Here is a 19605-nt window from a genome sequence, read left to right as displayed (position 1 = left end):
GCTATTCGCAATGAGGTCCATCTCCCTCGCAAGCTGCATAGCAGCTCTGGCAACCTTCGCCGCCGCCGAATTAAACCTCTCCGAACCACTGCTGTCCAAGCAAGTGCTCCCCAGCACCTTCGCACCACCCCAGGTATTCAAGAATGCCAATCTAGTCCGCACCACCAATCTCGACAAGGCCTACCCCAGGGAGACGATCAATGTCATTATTCAAAACATTGATTCAAAGGCGCAGTCGGAATACTATCTCCCCTTCGACTCAACCCTGCTGTCAAAGGTCGGCGGGCTCGAGGTGAGGGACAAGAAGGCGGCTGAGAAGGGCACCTTTAAGGTTGATGTTGTTGGCTTTGATGCGGAAAGGTGTGTATAGATCGTGTAATGGGTATGCACAGCACTGGGACTAACTGGAACAGCTCGGTTGAGTTCTACAAGATCCACCTTCCGGAACCTCTCGCACCCAACGCCCAGCAGACACTCAGCATCTCCTACTCAATTCTCTCCTCCCTCAAGCCGGTCCCTGCCCAACTCCCCCAGACAGCGAAGCAGTACCTGCAATACGACTTTAGCGCATACGCACCCTCCGCCTACCTGACCGAGAAGCAGCGCACCAAGGTCAAGTTCCCCAACAACGATGTGCCAGACTACACCACTCTCCCCGCCGAGCTCAATGACGAGAACAAGGCCGACCCACAGAAACAGGGCTCCACCTTCACATATGGAGTTTACAACAATGTGCCAGCTGGCGCTCAGCAGCCCGTAAGCGTGCGCTACGAATTCACAAAGCCCGTGACGCACGCCACGCGCCTGGAGCGCGATGTCGAAGTCTCGCATTGGGGCGGTAACTTGGCTTTTGAGGAGAGGTACTGGCTCGAGAACCAGGGCGCCGGACTCAAGAACCACTTTTCGCGCGTTGAGTGGCAGAGGCAATCTTACATGAACCCACCTACTTTCGCTGTCAAGGGTCTTAACCTCCCTCTGGCCCCTGGATCTGTCGACCCCTACTTCACCGACGACATCGGTAACGTCTCTACCTCCAGGTTCCGCCCTGGCAACAAGGAAGCATTGTTGGAGTTGAAGCCCAGGTACCCCATCTTCGGAACCTGGAAGTACAGTTTCCGTGTTGGTTGGAACGCCGATCTGTCCACGTACCTGCGCAAGCTCTCGACTGGCGATACGTATGTGCTCAAGGTTCCTTTCCTCGAGGGCCCCCGCGCTGCCGAGGGCATTTCCTACGGTCGCGTCAGCCTACGCATCATCCTCCCCGAGGGCGCTACCAATGTCAAGTTTTCGACCGCTGTTCCTGTTGTAGCCGACGAGGTCACGCTACACAAGACCTTTATGGATACTCTGGGCCGCACTGCACTGACTTTGACATCTATCAACTTGGTAGATGAGTTCAGGGGCCGTGATGTCATTGTCACTTATGACTATCCCTGGATTGCGGGATACAGGAAGCCTATTGTCATTACCCTAGGCATGTTTGCTGTGTTTGCTGTTACATGGGTCTTGGGCAGCATCGATACTAGCATTGGCAAGAAGAAGACGGCGTAAAGGAGTTCAAAATAGAAGAAGAAGGGACAGGTGTGTACGAGCATGTGCAATGTTATGATATGAAGAGGAAAGAAAAGATGTGGGATCGAAGCACTGGAGGTTAGCTTCGAGCGCGGTTCAGTATTGTTAGAAAGTGAGCGTATGTCGCAATGTTTTTGTCATCATGTAACAAGAATCAATACCGGAGTTCAATGTCATCAATTAAGGAGTACCAAGCACTGACTTTCTTATACATGACTACACTAACCATATGTACAAAGCAGCCTCACGAGCTATTGTCACTGACAATCACCAACCACTCTAATTGTATTCACCAAGGACAAGAAGACAAGAAACAGCAACACAAACCCTCTCTCTCTCTCTCAAAAAGGATCACCCCTCCCCTTAACCCGATGAACATGCCTACACACAACCCTAACCCCCTCCGCACCCCTCCTCCTGCCCACCTCCCACTTAACACACTGCGCAATCCGCTCGGCAATCGCCACACTGCGATGCGTCCCCGCACGACAACAAACACTCATACTAACCTCTCTCCCCCTCTGCTCGCCATTTCCAAACCGCAGCAATAACTCCCCAACCGCCGTCTCGACCGCCTTCTGCGCGGCTAAATCTTGCATGACGATGTCTTGGATTAGAGGTGCGAGGCCGGAGTAGCGGGCGCAGAGGGAGGGGGAAGGAGGTTGTATGTTGCGTGCGTCGATGGTGTAGAGGTGGGGGATTGGCGGGTGCCGGAGAGGGACTTGGGATGCGAGGAGGCTGAGGGTGGCGGATTCTGTGCGGGTGATGGCTGTGGAGTAGGAGATTATGTAGATTGTTGGGCGGGGATGGGGGAGGGTGGTAGGGAGGGTGTTGTTGAATTGTTGGTGGTGGTGTTGGTGGTACTGCTGGTGGGTGGGGTGATTGTATGGGGGTGGTGGGTAGGACGGTCTTGAGGTATGTTGCTCGTGTCTGTGAGGTAAGGGGGTTGGTTGGCGGTATAAAGTTGGTCGTTCGTTTCTCTCTTGCTGCTTTGGGGTTTGCAGTTGCATGTCTTGTTGTCTTTGTTCGATGGCTATCTTGACTGTGCTTTGCCGCGAGTCAGGCAGGTCGAAGTGTACGTGTTTGACTGCCGCCTTCTTGGAACCGTTCTTGTATGGTGGGTAGTTGTACTGTGGTATTCGCGCCGGGCTGGTGTGCGTCCGAGTGCGTGTTTGTATGGGTCGGAAGGAAGTGTTTGGTGGTGGAAACGATGCTTCGAAGTAGGAGTAGTGGCGACGGGATTCTACGTAGTGAGGTCTAGACATGTAATTTGTGCCGTAGGGCTGAGCTGTGATACTGTGAGGATAGTATAGAGGGTTGAAGTAAGGATGTGAAGTTCGTGGAAGGGCAGGAGTGTATCGATGCGTTGTCGCTACTGCCTCGCTTTTCTGCTGTTTTCCCAAGTGAAGGTAGGCCGCCTTTTGATGTTATGACATGTACAACGAGAAGACTATCGTTTAGAAGGAAGAGGTACTTTAGTATAGGCCAGATACGTTTGTTCGTTTCTATGAGTTCTCGAGATAGGCCGACGGTAGCACATTGTGATCAGAATTTCGTGCGACAGTGCTTCTGGACAAGTCGCCAGGCAGTCGTAGCTCGCAGATTCACAGCCGTACATGTGACAAGGTATTGTCATTCATTCCCCGCAGAGTGTCTAAGAGGTAGATTGCACATGTTGTAGCCCAGTGTTAGAAATGGGTGCTGGAATTCCAGCATGAGTTATCGAGGCTGCATATACAGTTTTTGAAGAGTTTAAGAACATCAAAATATGACACAGAGGATATACGGCGAATATGAAATATAGCTTAGAAGAAAAGGAGAGTGATAGATAGTGGTATGCAGGAAGAATTTTGAACTGAGGAAAGGGCGATATTAGTGAAGGGTGAGCAAAGCAAACTTGAAATTTGCCTTGGACGGTACAGCAGCAATAAGTTTTCACTTCACTGGTTTACATCGCTCTTTCATTCGTATGCTAGTCTAAGCGAACACTTGAATTATACAAAATATCTAGTCATACATCTTGCTTTTATCAGCCTGCTCAAGACTCCCCAATACGTAAAAGTCTACAAGTTTCCATTCATGGACTACAGTCTTCAAATCACAAGTATTGTAGCAACGACAGTTTCAAGCTTTGCAAAGCAATGGATTACGTTAATAGGAACCACTTTTTTTTCTGATTTTGACAAAAATTCTACACCTTACAACACGGACTACTCACTAATACCAGGCAGCTTAGACGCTGATCAAGCTTTCATGACGAGCGTTATTACAGTGGGCCCTGTCAAGACCACCGCTGCACGACATTTGACTCGTTGCGCCATTCTATTCAAAGCTCACCTACCGAGCCCATCTGTCCCATCCATGAAGAACAAGGAAGAGGCCTTGACGCGTTCTCAAGCATGCCCGGCGGATTATCCGTATGCGTCTATGTCGCCTGCGTTGGGCATCACTCGGATTCATCCTGGCATTGTTGTCGCTGATCCCGTCGGTAACATGGTCCATACGGTCCATACGCTTTCTAGGGTGGTGCGGTAAGAAAAAAGCCTGGGTAAGATTCGAACATGGCATGTAACTTCGTGCATGTAGTATACTTTCAGGGCTTCAGGATACTTGCAACCGCGCTCAGGGTTGGGCGGCGATATTGTATGGTGTAGTACTCGCGTCTTGTCTAGACGACCTCGCAGACCGCTCCAAGGCAAACCCCCTCAGATACCTTGGCAATATGCTTGAGGATCAAGCATTGGTTTACAAGATTGGAGCTCAGCATCTTTCCAGCGTCTGATAAGCCCGTGCGCTACCCCAAAACAGTGGGTATACCAACTTGTCGTGCGTCAAAGTGGATCTGACATTTTGACGCCTGTCGTCGTTAACGCAAAGACCCACCAACATGCTTACCTAGTGCTTCAACGATCCCCACGACATCCAACGTCTCGTTCTGTGGGGCAGGCGCAACATACGCAGGCAGACATGGCAATGCTCCGACCATCCGGAAATGTGGTCTACGACACAAAGGGCCGATGAGGAGATCTGACTTGCGTTTGGCGAACGGTCTCCATGGGACGGAAAATGGTAGTCCAGTGCACCCGAAACCAAGATATATTGGATAGCCCTAGGTGCACGTCCAGAACTGCCGTTGTAATTGAACTGCTGACAATAAAATAAGGCCATGATTGGACAGCCTCCAAGGTTGCTGACGAACACGATGTGACTATTTGGACTCAATTCCATCTCTTGCACTATTGATTGACTCCGGCTTGAGGTCGTTGGACATGTGCCGAAAGATGGTCTTTAAAGGGCCGAATGTATCATCCTTGCGGAATATCGATCCTTTCGGAGTGCTCGTTGCGACGGTCGTTACCGGCCCGTTAAATTAGGCAGATAGAAGCAACCCATGGAGCCCTCGGATTGGAGTCGCACCCCGTGCCGAGACATGGGAGGAAAAGGGATCATGACGCGAAATTGGGGTAAGCACAGACAAGACCAAACGCGTGAAAGAACACGCTCAGAACATTCTCCCCAAATCTAATCATGTGCCAACCCTGACACTTGAATCCATCAGAGTTTCGAAGTCCGAAATACCAAGACCACGGCCGTCTCCTCCTATCGCGACACGAGGCACCGGCCACGCTGCCAACCGAGCGTATATCCACCCCATACCCCAGTTGCTCAACGTACGTGCGTGTATATGTACATCTCGGAGCGAAGAATTATCGGACGAACGTGTCACGGATTGCATAGCAACAGGCGGTCACAGATAACAACGTCTCGAGAACTAACCAGAAAAAAAGGCCCGACCTTCCTGGAAGCATCTCCGACTGAACATGCAGTATCCCATCCAAGACAGCGTTTAATCTTAGATACATTGTGCGCATCTTTACATCCATCTTTCTCCGACATCTGGTGTTGCTGGGGTTGCTGATCTTGCCAATGCTGTCGTCGTCGTAATCTCGGCTGGAGATGCTACATGGCGGATTTATCTCGTGCGGGATGTGCCTCTAGCCGATGCTACAAAGGCCACCCTGATCGGTGAAGGGAGTACAATGCTCGATTGGCGAAGACGGGGAACGCGCGGAAGGCCGCGGCAGAGGACCACAGCATGTTTTGTGGCTTGCCTTGTTCGGCTGGGCATCGTTTCGAGATGTTATTCGACGACTGGCAACGTGATTGTGACTGCATACAACAGGTCTTAGTGCCACGCCGGAAAGGCTGAGGTGTGCGTATGTGTTGATGGCGGGGTCTAGACGTTCATTCAATCCGCCGCATGCGTATGAGGCTGTCATCTACCCCAACCATGCAACATTGGTGGTGGCCCGCATCAACGGCGACGCGCTTCGCGCCTCACTTTCCCCGAATCTAAGCTTCCAACGTCGATGTGGATGGGTTTAAACTTTCTCTTTCGGTCTTGGGAGCGCACCGGCTTGCTCCTTACGAGTAGTGTCCAGATGGGGATGGAGATCGTGACCACAGGTTCTCTCAGGTTGCCGCACGTCTGATTACGGGAGTCGATGCGATGGCGGGAGGCATGATTCCGAGGCTGTGAGGCCAGACATGCCTAGAGTGGCTGTGAAACTCATTGGCCATCACGAACACGAAGCGAATTAGCGAAAACCTCGTGAGTAATGTATATATGTATCCACTTTTGTCACAGAAGAAAGCATGTCCAGGAATAGCGGGGGCTGAACAATCATCTTACTTACACAACATGGTTTGATGTGCAAGTCGTCATTCTGAGCCTAGTGGGCCATTAGCAGCAACGATTTTACATGATGATAACCTTATGATTTTCGCAAATGTTGTGTTTCCGCACCGGTGACCAATTGTTCACACAAGAAGACGCATTCAAGTCGGCGTCCAATGTGAAAAGGCCCCAGAATTGATCTGCGTTCCGTGTGCCCAACAGGGGAGCCAGCTCATGAGCATCTGCGGAGTATACTCCGCAACGTCTGAGTGAAAGCTCTCCCCCCCCTTCCCGCCATTGTCCACGACACGTTTGAACGCTGCCCAACGTTCGCCGTTCAGGTTTAGGTTGCTGCGGTTCGCGCGTTACTGTGCCACAATCCAGGTTTATCAGATCAAAGATTGGTAGGGAGCAAATGTCCGTAGTCCACTGTCACCCGTATTATGCCGGGAATCTTATTTTGTACATAGATAGTACACGCAATTTTGCAAAGACGACGACCCGGAGTGCATGCTCTTGCAGCCGATTCGAGTCAGTTGAAATGGCATGTTTTTGCGAGTGCTAAGGAGACGCCATATCCCTTATCTCGGCGTTAGATCCCCGGCCCTCCTAGCATGATCTACGCGACTAACAGGGTGCATTTCGGAATAATCCAAGGCTGACTGTTTAGTACTCCAAACTCTGAAGCAGATGACTTTGTTCGGACAGATCACCAATGGGACCCAGCGGACCCCCAGCTGAATCGCCAATACTCGTACGAGTGTTGGACTTACCGTATACTGAACGTAGCTTTTGTTAAGACCGCCTTCGCCCAGCCTCGTCGAGTAAGTATTGGCCGCAAAGACGTCACGCGTCGCAATGACGCCCGCGTTTCAATAGTGGATAATATCATCACCTCTCCAGGGTCCAAAGCTATGCACTCACCGGAGAGTACTGTTGCGCTGTTCGACCAATGACATGGCGTCGGAGAGAGGTCCGACTAGCCCATGAGCAACAGGAACAAGGGCAGCTGTCAATAATTGACCGACCCAACTGGTCGCCATCCGCCCACCTGATTGTACGCGGCTTTGTCTTGCTTTGCACATTGTCGCAACGATCGGGTTGCCGTGTTCGGATGGTGCAAGAGTGTGATGTGATGTCGCACATGGGTCGGGTTGCCGGATTGCATTATGATGTGTGGTTTTCACTTTGGCTGGCGTGCGAGTGGGGCGCGGTATACCGAAATAATCACGGTTCGCGACGGTTTAGACGCGGCTGGCTGGAAACAGTAGCAGAACGCATGTACGGGATAGACCGCTTGCCGCGGCTGTCACATTTGCGGTGTGCTGATTTTGTTCTTCGTTTGGGCTTTCCCAGTGCGGCTGGAGGTCGCTAAGAGCAGTCCGGCAACTTACTTACCACAACGTAGAGGGGGTGGAGAAATGAAGGGTGGAAAGGGAGGGGACACCAAAGATTGGAGCGCCTTGGCGATGCGGCGGGGAAATCTCCGGCGGGATGCGATGGACCAGACGTGTGGAACAAGATGGGGGCATTTGATTGGCTGCACATGTCGCTAAGCCCTACACGTCTACGCATGTATTTCGTACGCACATCAAGACGGGCTCACAAAGCAGCAGAGATGTAGTGTGCAGAAAGGGCTCGTGGTGAAAAGACATCATGGAACTTTTTCCATGCACGTCTGCATGTTGCGCATCTAGTAGCTCGTGGGCATGCGAAGGAACCTCTAGTGCACTCTGCGTGCCAATGACAACTTTGTAAAGTACTTACGTTGTAATACGTACGTACACATGTACATTTACACATGGGTGCAGGTACATACTACGTGCGGCAAAACCCGCGCAGGTATACAGAGTATAAGTTCTTTTTTTGGTCGACATTGCAGATGCGTCATGCTTTGTCAGCGGGGCCAGATACTCGAAGCGAGAGCACTCTTTGTGGCGAGTACTGTTGAGAATCGGCCCTCATCTTCCTTTGCCTTGTCGTACTGCATCCTCAATGTAGAGTTGAAGAATAGTAATCACGACAAAAAACAAAGGCATCAATACAAGGATCGCTGTATACATGCGGCGCACGATAAGGTAGGCGGGCGTTTTCAACAGCAGGGATGTGCCAACTCACCGATCATGGAGATATTGTGTGGTGAGATTAGTGCGTAATCATGTCACCTCACGTTACATGAGTCCCTGTAGAGTAAGGTAGAGGAGATGCCAGAGCATCAAACGCCTACTATCCGGATAATCGGCATCTTTTCTTGGGTGCTGCCGCATCACGTGTCGTAGGACGGTGGCACAAGAAAAAGTAAATATGCGAACTAGAGCAGGCGGAACGGCTAAGGCGCTGATTACACAGCGTGAGAGGGAAGAAAAAAAGTTGTCAAAAATGTCGCCCAGCCATGTGGTCGGAGGGTGTTACCGTACATGGCCGTTCCGAGAAGCCCCACAGGAACACTGACCGAGAAATATGACTGCTAATGCGCGCGCAAAACATGGGTCTTTTTGGTAAGGGACCTATGTTACGAGGTGTACGGCGCGGAGGACGGAAGAAAAAGCAAACATCGAAGGATCTAGGTGGCAGCGACTGGGTGAGAGAAGGAGGAGAAGCGTACCGCCTCCCATTGATAGGCGAGCCTGCGTGAACGGTGTGTGAGGGTCTTTGAGATATGAGGAAAAGCATTCACGTACGTAGCGAAAAAGAAATCGGTAGGATGCGCAACGCAAAATCGGTGAAGAGGAATGTAATGGTTGGTAGGTGTAGATCTGACACGACCAAATCCCATCAGCTCGAACACCTGTCTGTCGAATCAGACAACTAACTAGAGCTCTGCCGGCGGCACGCCTTGTGCTTCGTCTTGCTCATGCGTAGATCTAGACCCCACATCTCGCAGCGCCCGTACACACTAGTCTGATCGGTGAGTGAGCTGCAACTGCGGTAGTGTCCAATCCTCAGGGCATGCCCATTGTCGCAATTGGCGCGCTTTCTCCTGACAGGCGGGATATCGAAATCAGGACCCAGAATAGAGGAAGAGATCCAAAAAGAAAGGAAAAATAGAACAGAACGTTAGGATTACCTGAAACGGTAACAGACAGATCATCCACCCAGGCTTTGTAAGACTATAGAACAATTGATTGATTCTCCGGCGAAACGGACAGAGAGATGAAAATGACTAGAAATGCATACGAATTATGTCAGCGCTAGCCACCCAATGATGATGATGAAGTTGTTCTCCTTGCTACGTGCGCATACGTCTGGTTGCATGTATAGTCATGGCCGTCGATTGTGGGGAATATCGAGAGAAAAAAAAATAATCCAAAAAAAATAATTAACAGAAAGCAATGCGCCAGGGCCAAAATATGCAGGTCATTATGCACGATCCCAGATCTGTATCGGACCAGATCGTCCGTGACGGATGGCGACAAGATCCGAAGAGGGAGGGTGTACGAGCATGCGTCGGCGCATGCGGGTGTCGCTCCATACGGCAGGATGTAGATACGGGATCAGGTTTGGAAACCCGCCACCATACGTTGCTTTTTTCCTTTGTTGCTCTACGCCTGACATCACTCCAGACCCTGTTGCCGCTGAACATTCCTGAGGATTTCGAGGTCCATGCGCAAGATGGGCGAGTTTGGCGCAACGTCTTCAATGACGTTAATGGTGCGCTTAAATAGGGCGGAGAGTGTCGCTTTGGTGAGCCAGGTATCGCTTGGGAGAAGAGGATAGAGTTTCGACTTGTACACTGAGGCAAGGACAAGCATGTTTCCGAATTGTCTATGCTGGGTTAGCGGAATGCTATTGAGAAGACCAGGGGAGTCATAGACTTACGCGTGAAGTGTACCGAATATGTTTGTGACTACGAGCCTCTTCTTGCGTGTTGGGGTGAAATACTGGTATTTGCTACCAGGCTCTTCACCTACACGATCGAATGCAATCGTGCTGTGGATCGCGCTGTTGATGCATTGGCAAGCGACCTTGATAATCTTCTGCTGGTCCTCGCTCAGTTCGACCATCTGCACGTTCCTGTTTGTAAGGGGCTGTCCGTATGGGGACGGTGAGTTGTGCTGAGAGGCGCCCGTGCTCCCTGGAGGTGGGGGCGGGAACTCCAAAACATGACTCGCGAGCTTGAGATACGGTCGCAACATCATGTAGAGGCCACCATAGTACTTGGCGCGAACACGGGCAATGTTGAGATCGGTCGAGGGGTACTCGCTGTCGTCCCAGGCAAGCTCGGGTGAAAGTAGTTTCCTCCAGTTTTCCAATACACCCACGTGCGTGAGCGCGTGATAAGCGACTTCCTTGACACTAGTGGGGTCGAAGCTCATTCGTCCGCTGGGTCCGTACAAGGCGTTGTGTGCCACATTCAGGATCACTCGCAGAAACGTCTGGGTAGAGTAGAGCTTCATCATCAGGTCGTTCCGCGGACCCGAAGTGATGTCCTCTAGTTGCGCGGAGCTGCTGTCCTCTTGGATCCAGGTCTCGTTGACACCTTCAGGGTACATAATGTCACTCTGGTGCGCGGAGATACCGGAGGGTGGCAGGTTACTCATCTCCGCCAGAATATCACTAAAAAAAACTCTCTGTTAGTGTTGGGATCTCGATTTTGACAGTAGAAGCGACTTACGACTCGAGCTGCAGTGCTGTCCAATAAACACACATGACCAAATTTAATCGATATCGTTCCTTGGGACTCCAGAATTGTCTTTTCTCGTTGTTCACACGAAGGAGCTTGGTGTAGTCGGCTTTGATCAGTACCAGAGCGATACGGCATGCGTTGTTGATCCAACTCCAGCTCTCTAATACTCGTGCGAACTGACTGAGATAGAGTGCGGCCAAAAGCATGGCTTGCGCATGGGCGGTTGTGTTTCCACCTTGCTGGTTTCCGAGGATGTCAGTCGCGTAAGCGTAATAGGCCATACCAGGGAGAATGTCAATGTTTCGCGGGCGGCTATCTTCAGACGCCTCACTGGCAAAACTGCCATTGGCGTTTGGAGAGTTGCGGATGTAGCCATACTCGGAGTGAATGTAGGGATTCCGGTCGTTTTGCGGTGCAGGCAAGGGGTCTGTGTATGAGCAAACCTTGCCAAGGGCAAGAACAAGTAGAACAATGGCATTGCGCAATGAGCGTTCAATCTCGCCTCGAGCCGATGGCAATCCGTCCAACCCGCTCGCCGAGCGCTTTCGCTTGACGCCAGGATTGAGCTGGTGCACTCCATTGACAGCAGGTGATCTAACACTTGCGCCTCGCGATTCGGGGCTGTACTGATCGCTGAACTCTCTGAACATGCGTTTGAGTTTGATCTCGTTCATGAACGGATGGAACATGTGCATGCTGTCCATGTACGACTTGAGCAAATCAAACATGACATGACGACGGAAGTCAGGGCGGCCATCTGGGCCAAGGCCGCTCTGGTAGCTTTCGCGCGGTGTGCTGCTGGGCTCAGAGGGGCTTTGGTGGTCGTAAGGCGGATGGCCCCACAAGCCATCTTTGCCAGGCGCTGGAGATGCGGCCTCGGAATCGTTGCTGCTCTCGGGGCTACCAGGGCCTTGGGCGCCGTCGTTTAGGTCTTGGCCCTCACCAACACCCCAAACGCGCAGCAAACCACGGTCCTGCTCCAACTGCATCGGGTAATCTGACACTTCGCGGCCATTGTCGATTAGTCGTTTCAGGTATGGAATACCTTGATAGAAGATGTTCATTTGGGTCCACTCTTCGAGCAGTTTATGTGCAGGGGTAGTGTGGTCTCCTTGGAGGCCGGTCTGTTCTTTAGGGCCGGTCTCGGTAGCGTGGCTACGTTCGGTCCTCACACTTTCGGCAGGTGTTGCGGGTTGCTGCGGAGGAGGAGCAAACTGCGACTCCTGCTTGATGGGAGCAGAGGCATGAGTGCCAAGAGGCGACAACGTGCTCGAATGGGGGACAACTGGTGATTCCATCTTGAGGTTGCTGTGTAAACGACCCATTTGGCCTCTTGCTCCTTGAGCAGGCGTTGGCCATCTGGATGTGCTCTGATCTCTTTGGGTTGTAGAGAACGAGGCCTCGGGTGAAGCATGATTGGACATCATGTCGGCTCGCGTAGGTGGGAGTCTGCTCTCGACACCCTGTTTCCACGTGTTGAACTGATCTACGAACTGTGATAGAACGTCTGATATGTTGTTGACGCTCTCTTGGAGCTGCATCATGCTTCTGTCTTGCCTGGAAAAAGCGTCAGCGAGGAGGGGGTGACCAAACGTAGAGTGGAGGCGACGCACTTTGGTGGTGGGACATCTTTGTACTGGCAGTCAAAGTTGTTCTCTCTGCAGAACTGGCACGGCCGGGCTTCGTCACACTTTTGTTTTCGCGAACGACAGTGGTTGCAAGCCTGCGTGGCTCGGACCTGCTTCCTTCGTATTTGCTGTGCGGCGCCATAGTCGTTCATGTAAGGCGTGGGCGCGTAGGGAGTCACTGGCTGGGGATACTGCTGAGCAGGCGGTGGTGGTGGCTGCGCGTGGTAGGGCGGGGGTCCGTTGGGGTGAGAGGGACTCATGGCATGAGTGTAGCCATTCGCCATGTTGCCATTTGGCCGGTGCTCGGCGGTCATGGGGGGCCACGACGGGTGATGGCCACCATGCTCCATGGGTGGTTGAGGCTGTTGGGGCTGGACCTTGACGTCGGTACTGATACTGAGGCTGGTGGAGCGGGAGCTGTGAGGATCTGGAGCCGATGCTGACTGAGGCGTCGGTGGAGGACGGTAGGTTGAAATGCGGTCCTGGGGGATTGTCACAGTAGCGACTCCTGTGACGCCATTGGGATGCTGCCGGGGAGAAGGTATGTTGCGCGGATCCGCAAGGGCGCGGATGTCAGAGGGTGGCAATGATGGCGAGGGTAGCGGGCCTGGGTAGGCTTGGGGGTGAGCGGTGTACTGGTGAGAGGGAGTGGTGGATAGACCGTGGGTAGTAGGGTAGGGCGGAGAAGCCTGGGCCAAGGTGGGATGTGTCGGAGGGCGGGTGGGTTGGGTATGAGGCGGTGGAGGAGGGGGAGGGAATCCGTGGCCGTTGTAGTCAAGATTGCTGGAGCCCAAACGAGCTCTCTTGTTATGGGCGGGCGCGTCAGGATCAGCCATCCTTACATATGCCAGACAGAATCCGCTATGGCCATGCGGCTATGTATGACAGAGCACTACTGGGCACAATGGATGGTTCCAGGACCACCAAACGGCAAAAGCCAGGAAGGAAGGTCGCGGGGGGTGCAGCTGGTGGAGAGCGGCCTCGGCAGTCGCAGGGGCGGAAGGGACCAATTCACCAAAAAGGCAGCAAGTTGGTTGGTCAGTAGTGATTTGCAGATGACAGCCCAACCCGCGTCATCGCATGGAAGAGGGGAAGAGTTTGGAAAGCGTCGCAGGGCAAGTGCTCGGAGGCCAGAGTGGGATGCAGGACGGGAGCTTTCCTATGCCGCGTGCACGAAGAAAGGACCTAGTCTTGGGCAGGACGACCTTACCATGGAGCCGGAGACAACTATCCGAAGCAGGTAAAGGCGAGATGAATGAGTCGCGCGCGGTCAATGCTAGGACGTTTGTCGCTCAGTCGGCGAAAAGTGGCGCTTTTAAGACGGGCCGTGCGAACGAAGGGGCCAGGGCGCAATGAGAAAAGGCGCGAAACCACATCAGTCGCAAAAAGGAACAGCTCCAGGGCGCGATGCGACAGGGCGCGGGAGGCGGCCCAGCACTGGCTCAGGCACACGCGCTGCCGAGGGGGTCGGGTAGTGGTGGAGGTGGAGGTGATGGTGGAGGTGATGGGAGTAATATTAGGGCTGGTAAGGGTGGTGTTTGATGGTGGTGGTGGTGATGGTGGTGATGACAAGGGGGGGAGGAGTGGATTGGAGTGGAGTGGGGGGGAGGTGGACGAGAGGCCAGAGGCAGAGAGTAGCAGCAACAGCAGTAGCAGTAGTAGTAGTAGCAGCAGCAGTCAATGACACCAAGGCCCAGCGCACATGGGACGGCGACGGCGACGACGACGACGACGACTACGAAGAGGGCGATGGCGGCGGCGGCCGTGGGCAAAGGCAGGTGAAGAGACGGCCGATTAGCGCAAGGCAAATGGGCGAGCAGCGTGCACCAAAGGACGGTCAGAGACATCAGAGAGCTTCTGCAGCTTCGCTTGTGCACGCCCAGCCCGCGCAGGGTTGGGCGGGGGGTCCACCAGACGCGCAGTGTGGGTGCGTGTGTACACACACATACATATGTTAGAGGGGCGGGTGTGTGAGTGTGTGTGGTGTGTGTGTGTGTGTGTGTGTGTGTGTGTGTGTGTGTGTGTGTGTGTGTGTGTGTGTGTGTGTGGCTGTATAGTAGCATGTGTGTGGTGTGTGTCTGTATGCAGCCAAACCCACGCATGGCCGGATGCTCCAGGGCGGCCGCGGGCAGGACCATGTGCAAGNGTGTGTGTGTGTGTGTGTGTGTGTGTGTGTGTGTGAGTGTGTGCGTGTGTGCGTGTGAGTGTATAGTAGCATGTGTGTGGTGTGTGTCTGTATGCAGCCAAACCCACGCATGGCCGGATGCTCCAGGGCGGCCGCGGGCAGGACCATGTGCAAGTAGAGTAATTAGAGTAGTAACAGTGGTAGCAGGTCGCAGTAGTCGCACTGTCTCCATCAAACAATGGCGCTCTCTTCTGCCCGTCGCCCGTCGCCCGTCGCCCGTCCCCCCTCACCCTCCCAGGGCATTACCGCAACCGCTGCAGACAGCAAACGTCGCTCCCGTCCATGGCAACCGCGCATCCATGTCCATTCCATATCCATGTGCAATCTGCATCTGCCTCATCCGTCCACCACAACCTGCCCTGTCCCGCCCCGGCCCTTGTGGCTGGCCGTCGCTGGGCACTTTGTTTCGTGCGGCTTGCGCGCTTCTCCGCTCACCACCAACAACAGGCCTCTCTCCGCAGCGACCCTGGTGCAGCTTGAGGCAAGCCTGTCATGAGGGCCTTGAGTCGGACAATTTGCGCCCAATTGCTGGCCTCAAAGACTCAGGAAGCTGATCCGAGCTCGTCGAGGCACTAGTCAACATGCCCAGTCCTCCCAGCCTCCACTCTACTGCGGCACCAAGGCATTCGAGAAGACTCGTGGAAGTGATGCGCTGCAGGTGGCGTCCAGACAGCTCGTATGCCCTATCTTTTTCGGCCTGCCAAAGGATGGACGGGCTATGCTGCCCACTGCCCATTGCCACCGACCCTCGTGCTCGCACTCGCTCCCGCCCGCCAGCCCCTCGTTGCATGCCGCCCTCAAACCCTAGGTCCCCAATCTCCCTCAAAACAGACGTGGAAAATGTGCGACTATCATGGCTGCTACATAGCACTAAACCACTACTGCCACTGCTGCTGCCCAAAGATCTGCACTCGCACGCTGCGGATCCTGGCGAAACTCCTATAGGTAGCCTGGTGGCACATGGCCAAATGGTGCGTATACTCCCTGCACTACCCATTTGACCGCGTCGTACGGTTGCGGTGGGAAAACGCGGCTCTCGGCCTGGTACGTATGTAGTAGTGGTAGCATCACCACATTAGTTTCACCATGACAAAACACTCTCGGGAAAATCCTGGATTTCATTTAGCGCGCCATAAGATGCGACCGCCAGAATGGCGTCAGGAACAGTAGGCTCCCAGTCGACATGGGAGAAGGGCAGGCCAGGATCACCACGGCGTTATTGACCTGCCCCTCCATCACAACGTTGGTTCCGCTCCGCGCTGCGCTGCGCTGCCGCCGCCGCCCAGTCACCCTTGCACCACGGGAAGTCTCTGCTAATGCCCCTCTGCCAACAGGCACACACACACACACACACACACACACACACACACACACACACACACACACACACATTCTCTGCTCGACCGTGCCTCGGCATGGTCAGCTGCCAGCAAGGCATTAATCCCAAACAGCAGTGGCCGCTGCTGCTAAGCCCGTCGCAGCAGTGGCCATGGAAGCCATTTTTGTCAGATGACCAGCCGACTCTGCCCGGTCCTGTCCGCCGACGCTACGCCAAGTTGCGGTCTGCCTCAACCTCGATGATTGCTGCCAAAACCATGTCCGATAGACGACTCCTCTCCCCCACAGCCCGAGCCGTGTTTAACAAGGTCGGCCTGCAACCCTCGTGGGAACCCTGGCTTCGTCATCCTGGTGGCCGTAGCTTCTCCACGTGGAAGGCAGGAGGCGTCCAGTAATCCCTTGGGGAGTTCCTCACACGCCCTCTTGACGAGTCAAAGTCGGCCGATAAGTCGCCATCGAGTCGGTGTAGTAGTCGCGCTGCTTGCTTGACCGGATCAGGGCTGCTCCTACACAAAGTTTTGCGCCCTAGAGAAGGGCAGGCCGTGTCAGTGGTCATGATTCGCGCCTAGCCTTACGTGCCGCCTGCGATGACATGCCCTGGCCTGCGGTTGAAAGCTGGAGCTCACAGCAAAGCGGCACAACAGTTGCATTGCTGTTCCAAAGCTTATTGGAATATGGAAACTTTGTGCGCCTAGTCCAACGAAACAACCAGAGCCCGGCTTGTGACGTTGAGGCTGGCAGCGTGTACTAGGTATGTACATATCTAGTAGTATATAGTGATATGCCAGTACGTAAAACATCAAGTTTCTGTCCCACTACTGTTCACCAAGCGGCGTGCGCATTCCTTGCCTCCACGGAGCGTTGTGCCAGGGGTGTCGTACGAGACGCAAACTCTGCATGCAAGCGAAGCAGCCTCACATTCGATCAAAGCAGCCGGTGATTCAAATGCATCGGAAATCCCGTCGTCTCTACGGCGGCCGAGTGAGTACGACTACTATATCAGTGTATTGTTATACAGCAGGTGGCGGCTAATACCCCGAAGCTCCTGCCAAGACTTGTACCTGGATAATGACTGCTCGTTACACAAAAATCCTTCGAGCGGCAGCGCCACATGTATAATTATTTTGGCCTGCATAGCTACCAGAGCTGACAACATGAACCCATCTGGCTTAGATCAGTACTTTACTGCAAGGTGCACATTTACTGGAAGGCGCACATTGTGATTGTTTTTGGTAGCCCCTGAAAGGCTGTTTGAACGCTGAAACGCCACAGTGGCCGATCAGTAGCGCTAACATGGCGACGTCACGTCTTCCTCTCATGAGGAGCACAACATCGCAAACAGCAAACATCTCATGCACCGTCGTCTAATTCCCTTCTCTTGCATAGCATAGCATCTGCTCTACACCTTCGCTCACCATGGTCTCTGCCACCTGGGTCTTTAGCGCCATCGTAGCCTACACCATCTACAAAGCTACCTGGAGATATCGCCGCCATCAGCGCAATATCGCACTCGCCAAGAGCTCAGGGCTGCCTGTAGTCTCGGTGCCTTGGAATATCTACAATCGTTTCTGGCTGGCCACATTCAAGTTCTGGACGCTGCTGCTGCGAAAAATTCTCCCAAGCTCCCTGACGGGCCTGTGGTTAGAGTATGTATGGACAATAGCGCCAATTGTCATGTGTTGACCATTGCCTTGCAGAATCCTACAGGCAGAATGGAGCCATGTCACTGGATACAAATATTTCAAGGAGATTGGCAAAGACATATTCATCGCCGTCGCCCCCTCTGGAATCGATGTCTATGTCGCTAATGCAGAAGCCATCACCCAAATCACTGCCCGTCGTAATGACTTTCCCAAGCCTCTTGAGATTTACAAGTCCCTCAACATATATGGTAAGAATCTCGTGACTACCGAAGGGACTGAATGGCGCAGCCATCGCAAACTTGTAGCACCGAGTTTCGGTGAGCGCAACAATGAGCTCGTTTTCAACGAAACACTTCATCACGCAAAATCGCTGCTTAGTCTCTGGGCGGGACCCGAGGGAAGAGGCAACAAGACCGTAATCGATCCTTCTATAGCTTCAATGAACTTTGCTTTGTACATCATTAGTAGCGCAGGCTTCGATGTACGGGTTACCTGGCCGCATGAAGAAGGTAAGGAGGAAACAGTCAGCAAGAATACAGAGCAGTCTATTTCTTTCAGCTCCAAAGCGCCTCCTGGCCATACTATGAGCTATCGAGAAGCGCTCAGTGAGCTGCTTCATAATATCATATGGACCCAGATAATACCTATCCCATGGCTTGGTAAGATATATCAGTACCACTTGTAATCGAAACAATGACACTGATGCATTCTATTAGAAAAGTCTCCGTTTGCGGCACATCGTAAAGTCGCCGAGGCAGCTGCCGAGTGGGGCGCTTATATGAACGAATTGTACGAGACCAAAAAGACTCAGTTTCTTTCCGGTGAAGGCAAGAAGGGAATGGATGTTTTCGAATCTTTAATCCGCGGTAGTGGTATCACAGACGAAAACGCCCCACTTGTCGATAAGAGCGATATACTCGGTAACGCTTTTTTGATCATGCTGGCGGGCCACGAAACAACAGCAAACACGCTACACTTTTCGCTGATTTATCTTGCAATCCACTGGGCATCCCAGAAACGGTTACAACAAGACATTGACCGGATATTCAATGGTAAACCCACCAGTGAATGGACGTACGAGGAGCATTTTCCTAAGCTTTTCGCAAGCATGCCAGCTGCAGTCATGAACGAGGTGCTCCGGCTATTGCAGCCAATTGTCAACATTCCAAAATCAGTCACGCCAGAACAATCCCAGACCATTCAGGTGGACGGCAAGTCATACACTATCCCTGCAGGTGCCAACGTCTTCCTGTGCTCGTCTGTCCATCGCAATCCGAGGTATTGGCCCGCACCCGAAAATGACACAAACGATGATGGTATGTCGGACCCGGATTGTTTCCGACCTGAGCGCTGGTTTACAAAGAACAATCTTTCGGAATCTTTTGTCGAAGTTGACTACGACGACGAGGCACTACGTGGACCATCCGGCGAAGACACGTCATCGGAGCTCTTTAAACCTGTCAGAGGGTCCTATATCCCATTCAGTGATGGTGGCCGATCCTGCATAGGGCGACGCTTTGCGCAAGCTGAGGTTCTCGCAGTGCTAGCTGCTATATTCGCGCAGTACAGTGTCGAGCTTGCCGTCGATGACTTTGCTTCTGACGAAGAGGTGGACAAGATGCCAAAGGGAGGCCAAGAGCGACGAGAGGTATACAACAAAGCTGTAAACAGGGCCCAGCATGCGCTTCGATACAAAGTTGCGTCCATTATTACATTACAGCTGCGGGGCACTTCTATACCTATCAGGTTGATGAAGAGAGGAGAAGAAAGGTTCGCTTTTGACTAGTTTAGGCATGACAAGGGGGTAGTACGCACCTGAACTTATATGCAATTACTCATTCACCAAATATGAGAGGTAAATGAAGTACAAAGTATTATCTCTATCCATGTATTGTTGGTGCTCAGAACAGGAGCTACCCCGCATCACGTCACTT

The 19605-nt window shown here is 52.9% G+C and overlaps 7 protein-coding genes across 7 annotated transcripts; 4 read left to right on the top strand and 3 right to left on the bottom strand.

Annotated features, from left to right (window-relative positions):
- Positions 1–10: 10 nt before the first annotated feature.
- Positions 11–1551, top strand: COCCADRAFT_85947 (uncharacterized protein; the record flags this gene model as incomplete). The annotated part of the gene is made up of 2 exons (XM_007710206.1): positions 11–360; positions 414–1551. 2 exons carry the CDS (start codon positions 11–13, stop codon positions 1549–1551), a joined length of 1488 nt encoding a protein of 495 aa, XP_007708396.1.
- A 362-nt stretch (positions 1552–1913) lies between these two features.
- On the bottom strand, positions 1914–2873 carry COCCADRAFT_85786 (uncharacterized protein; the record flags this gene model as incomplete). The annotated part of the gene is made up of 1 exon (XM_007710205.1): positions 1914–2873. A coding segment is annotated over one exon (960 nt), but the record flags the coding sequence as incomplete, so codon positions are not given.
- A 128-nt stretch (positions 2874–3001) lies between these two features.
- COCCADRAFT_85812 (uncharacterized protein) lies at positions 3002–3253 on the top strand (the record flags this gene model as incomplete). The annotated part of the gene is made up of 1 exon (XM_007710204.1): positions 3002–3253. One exon carries the CDS (start codon positions 3002–3004, stop codon positions 3251–3253), a length of 252 nt encoding a protein of 83 aa, XP_007708394.1.
- A 6551-nt stretch (positions 3254–9804) lies between these two features.
- COCCADRAFT_1766 (uncharacterized protein) lies at positions 9805–13341 on the bottom strand (the record flags this gene model as incomplete). The annotated part of the gene is made up of 4 exons (XM_007710141.1): positions 9805–10015; positions 10070–10807; positions 10866–12434; positions 12491–13341. 4 exons carry the CDS (start codon positions 13339–13341, stop codon positions 9805–9807), a joined length of 3369 nt encoding a protein of 1122 aa, XP_007708331.1.
- Positions 13342–13947: 606 nt separating this feature from the next.
- On the bottom strand, positions 13948–14452 carry COCCADRAFT_33446 (uncharacterized protein; the record flags this gene model as incomplete). The annotated part of the gene is made up of 2 exons (XM_007710178.1): positions 13948–14240; positions 14341–14452. The coding sequence occupies 2 exons, from the start codon at positions 14450–14452 to the stop codon at positions 13948–13950; spliced, it is 405 nt and encodes a 134-aa protein (XP_007708368.1).
- Positions 14453–15397: 945 nt separating this feature from the next.
- On the top strand, positions 15398–15691 carry COCCADRAFT_85793 (uncharacterized protein; the record flags this gene model as incomplete). Its single annotated transcript, XM_007710203.1, has 1 exon — positions 15398–15691. The coding sequence occupies one exon, from the start codon at positions 15398–15400 to the stop codon at positions 15689–15691; it is 294 nt and encodes a 97-aa protein (XP_007708393.1).
- Positions 15692–17444: 1753 nt separating this feature from the next.
- COCCADRAFT_85925 (uncharacterized protein) lies at positions 17445–19457 on the top strand (the record flags this gene model as incomplete). Its single annotated transcript, XM_007710202.1, has 3 exons — positions 17445–17674; positions 17726–18330; positions 18388–19457. The coding sequence occupies 3 exons, from the start codon at positions 17445–17447 to the stop codon at positions 19455–19457; spliced, it is 1905 nt and encodes a 634-aa protein (XP_007708392.1).
- Positions 19458–19605: the final 148 nt, after the last annotated feature.

Source organism: Bipolaris zeicola, assembly GCF_000523435.1.
Source record: "Bipolaris zeicola 26-R-13 unplaced genomic scaffold scaffold_15, whole genome shotgun sequence".
In the NCBI taxonomy this organism is placed as follows: Eukaryota; Fungi; Ascomycota; class Dothideomycetes; order Pleosporales; family Pleosporaceae; genus Bipolaris; species Bipolaris zeicola.
The sequence above is the reverse complement of the archived record's forward strand: the minus strand, read 5'-3'. Positions and strand labels throughout refer to the sequence as shown.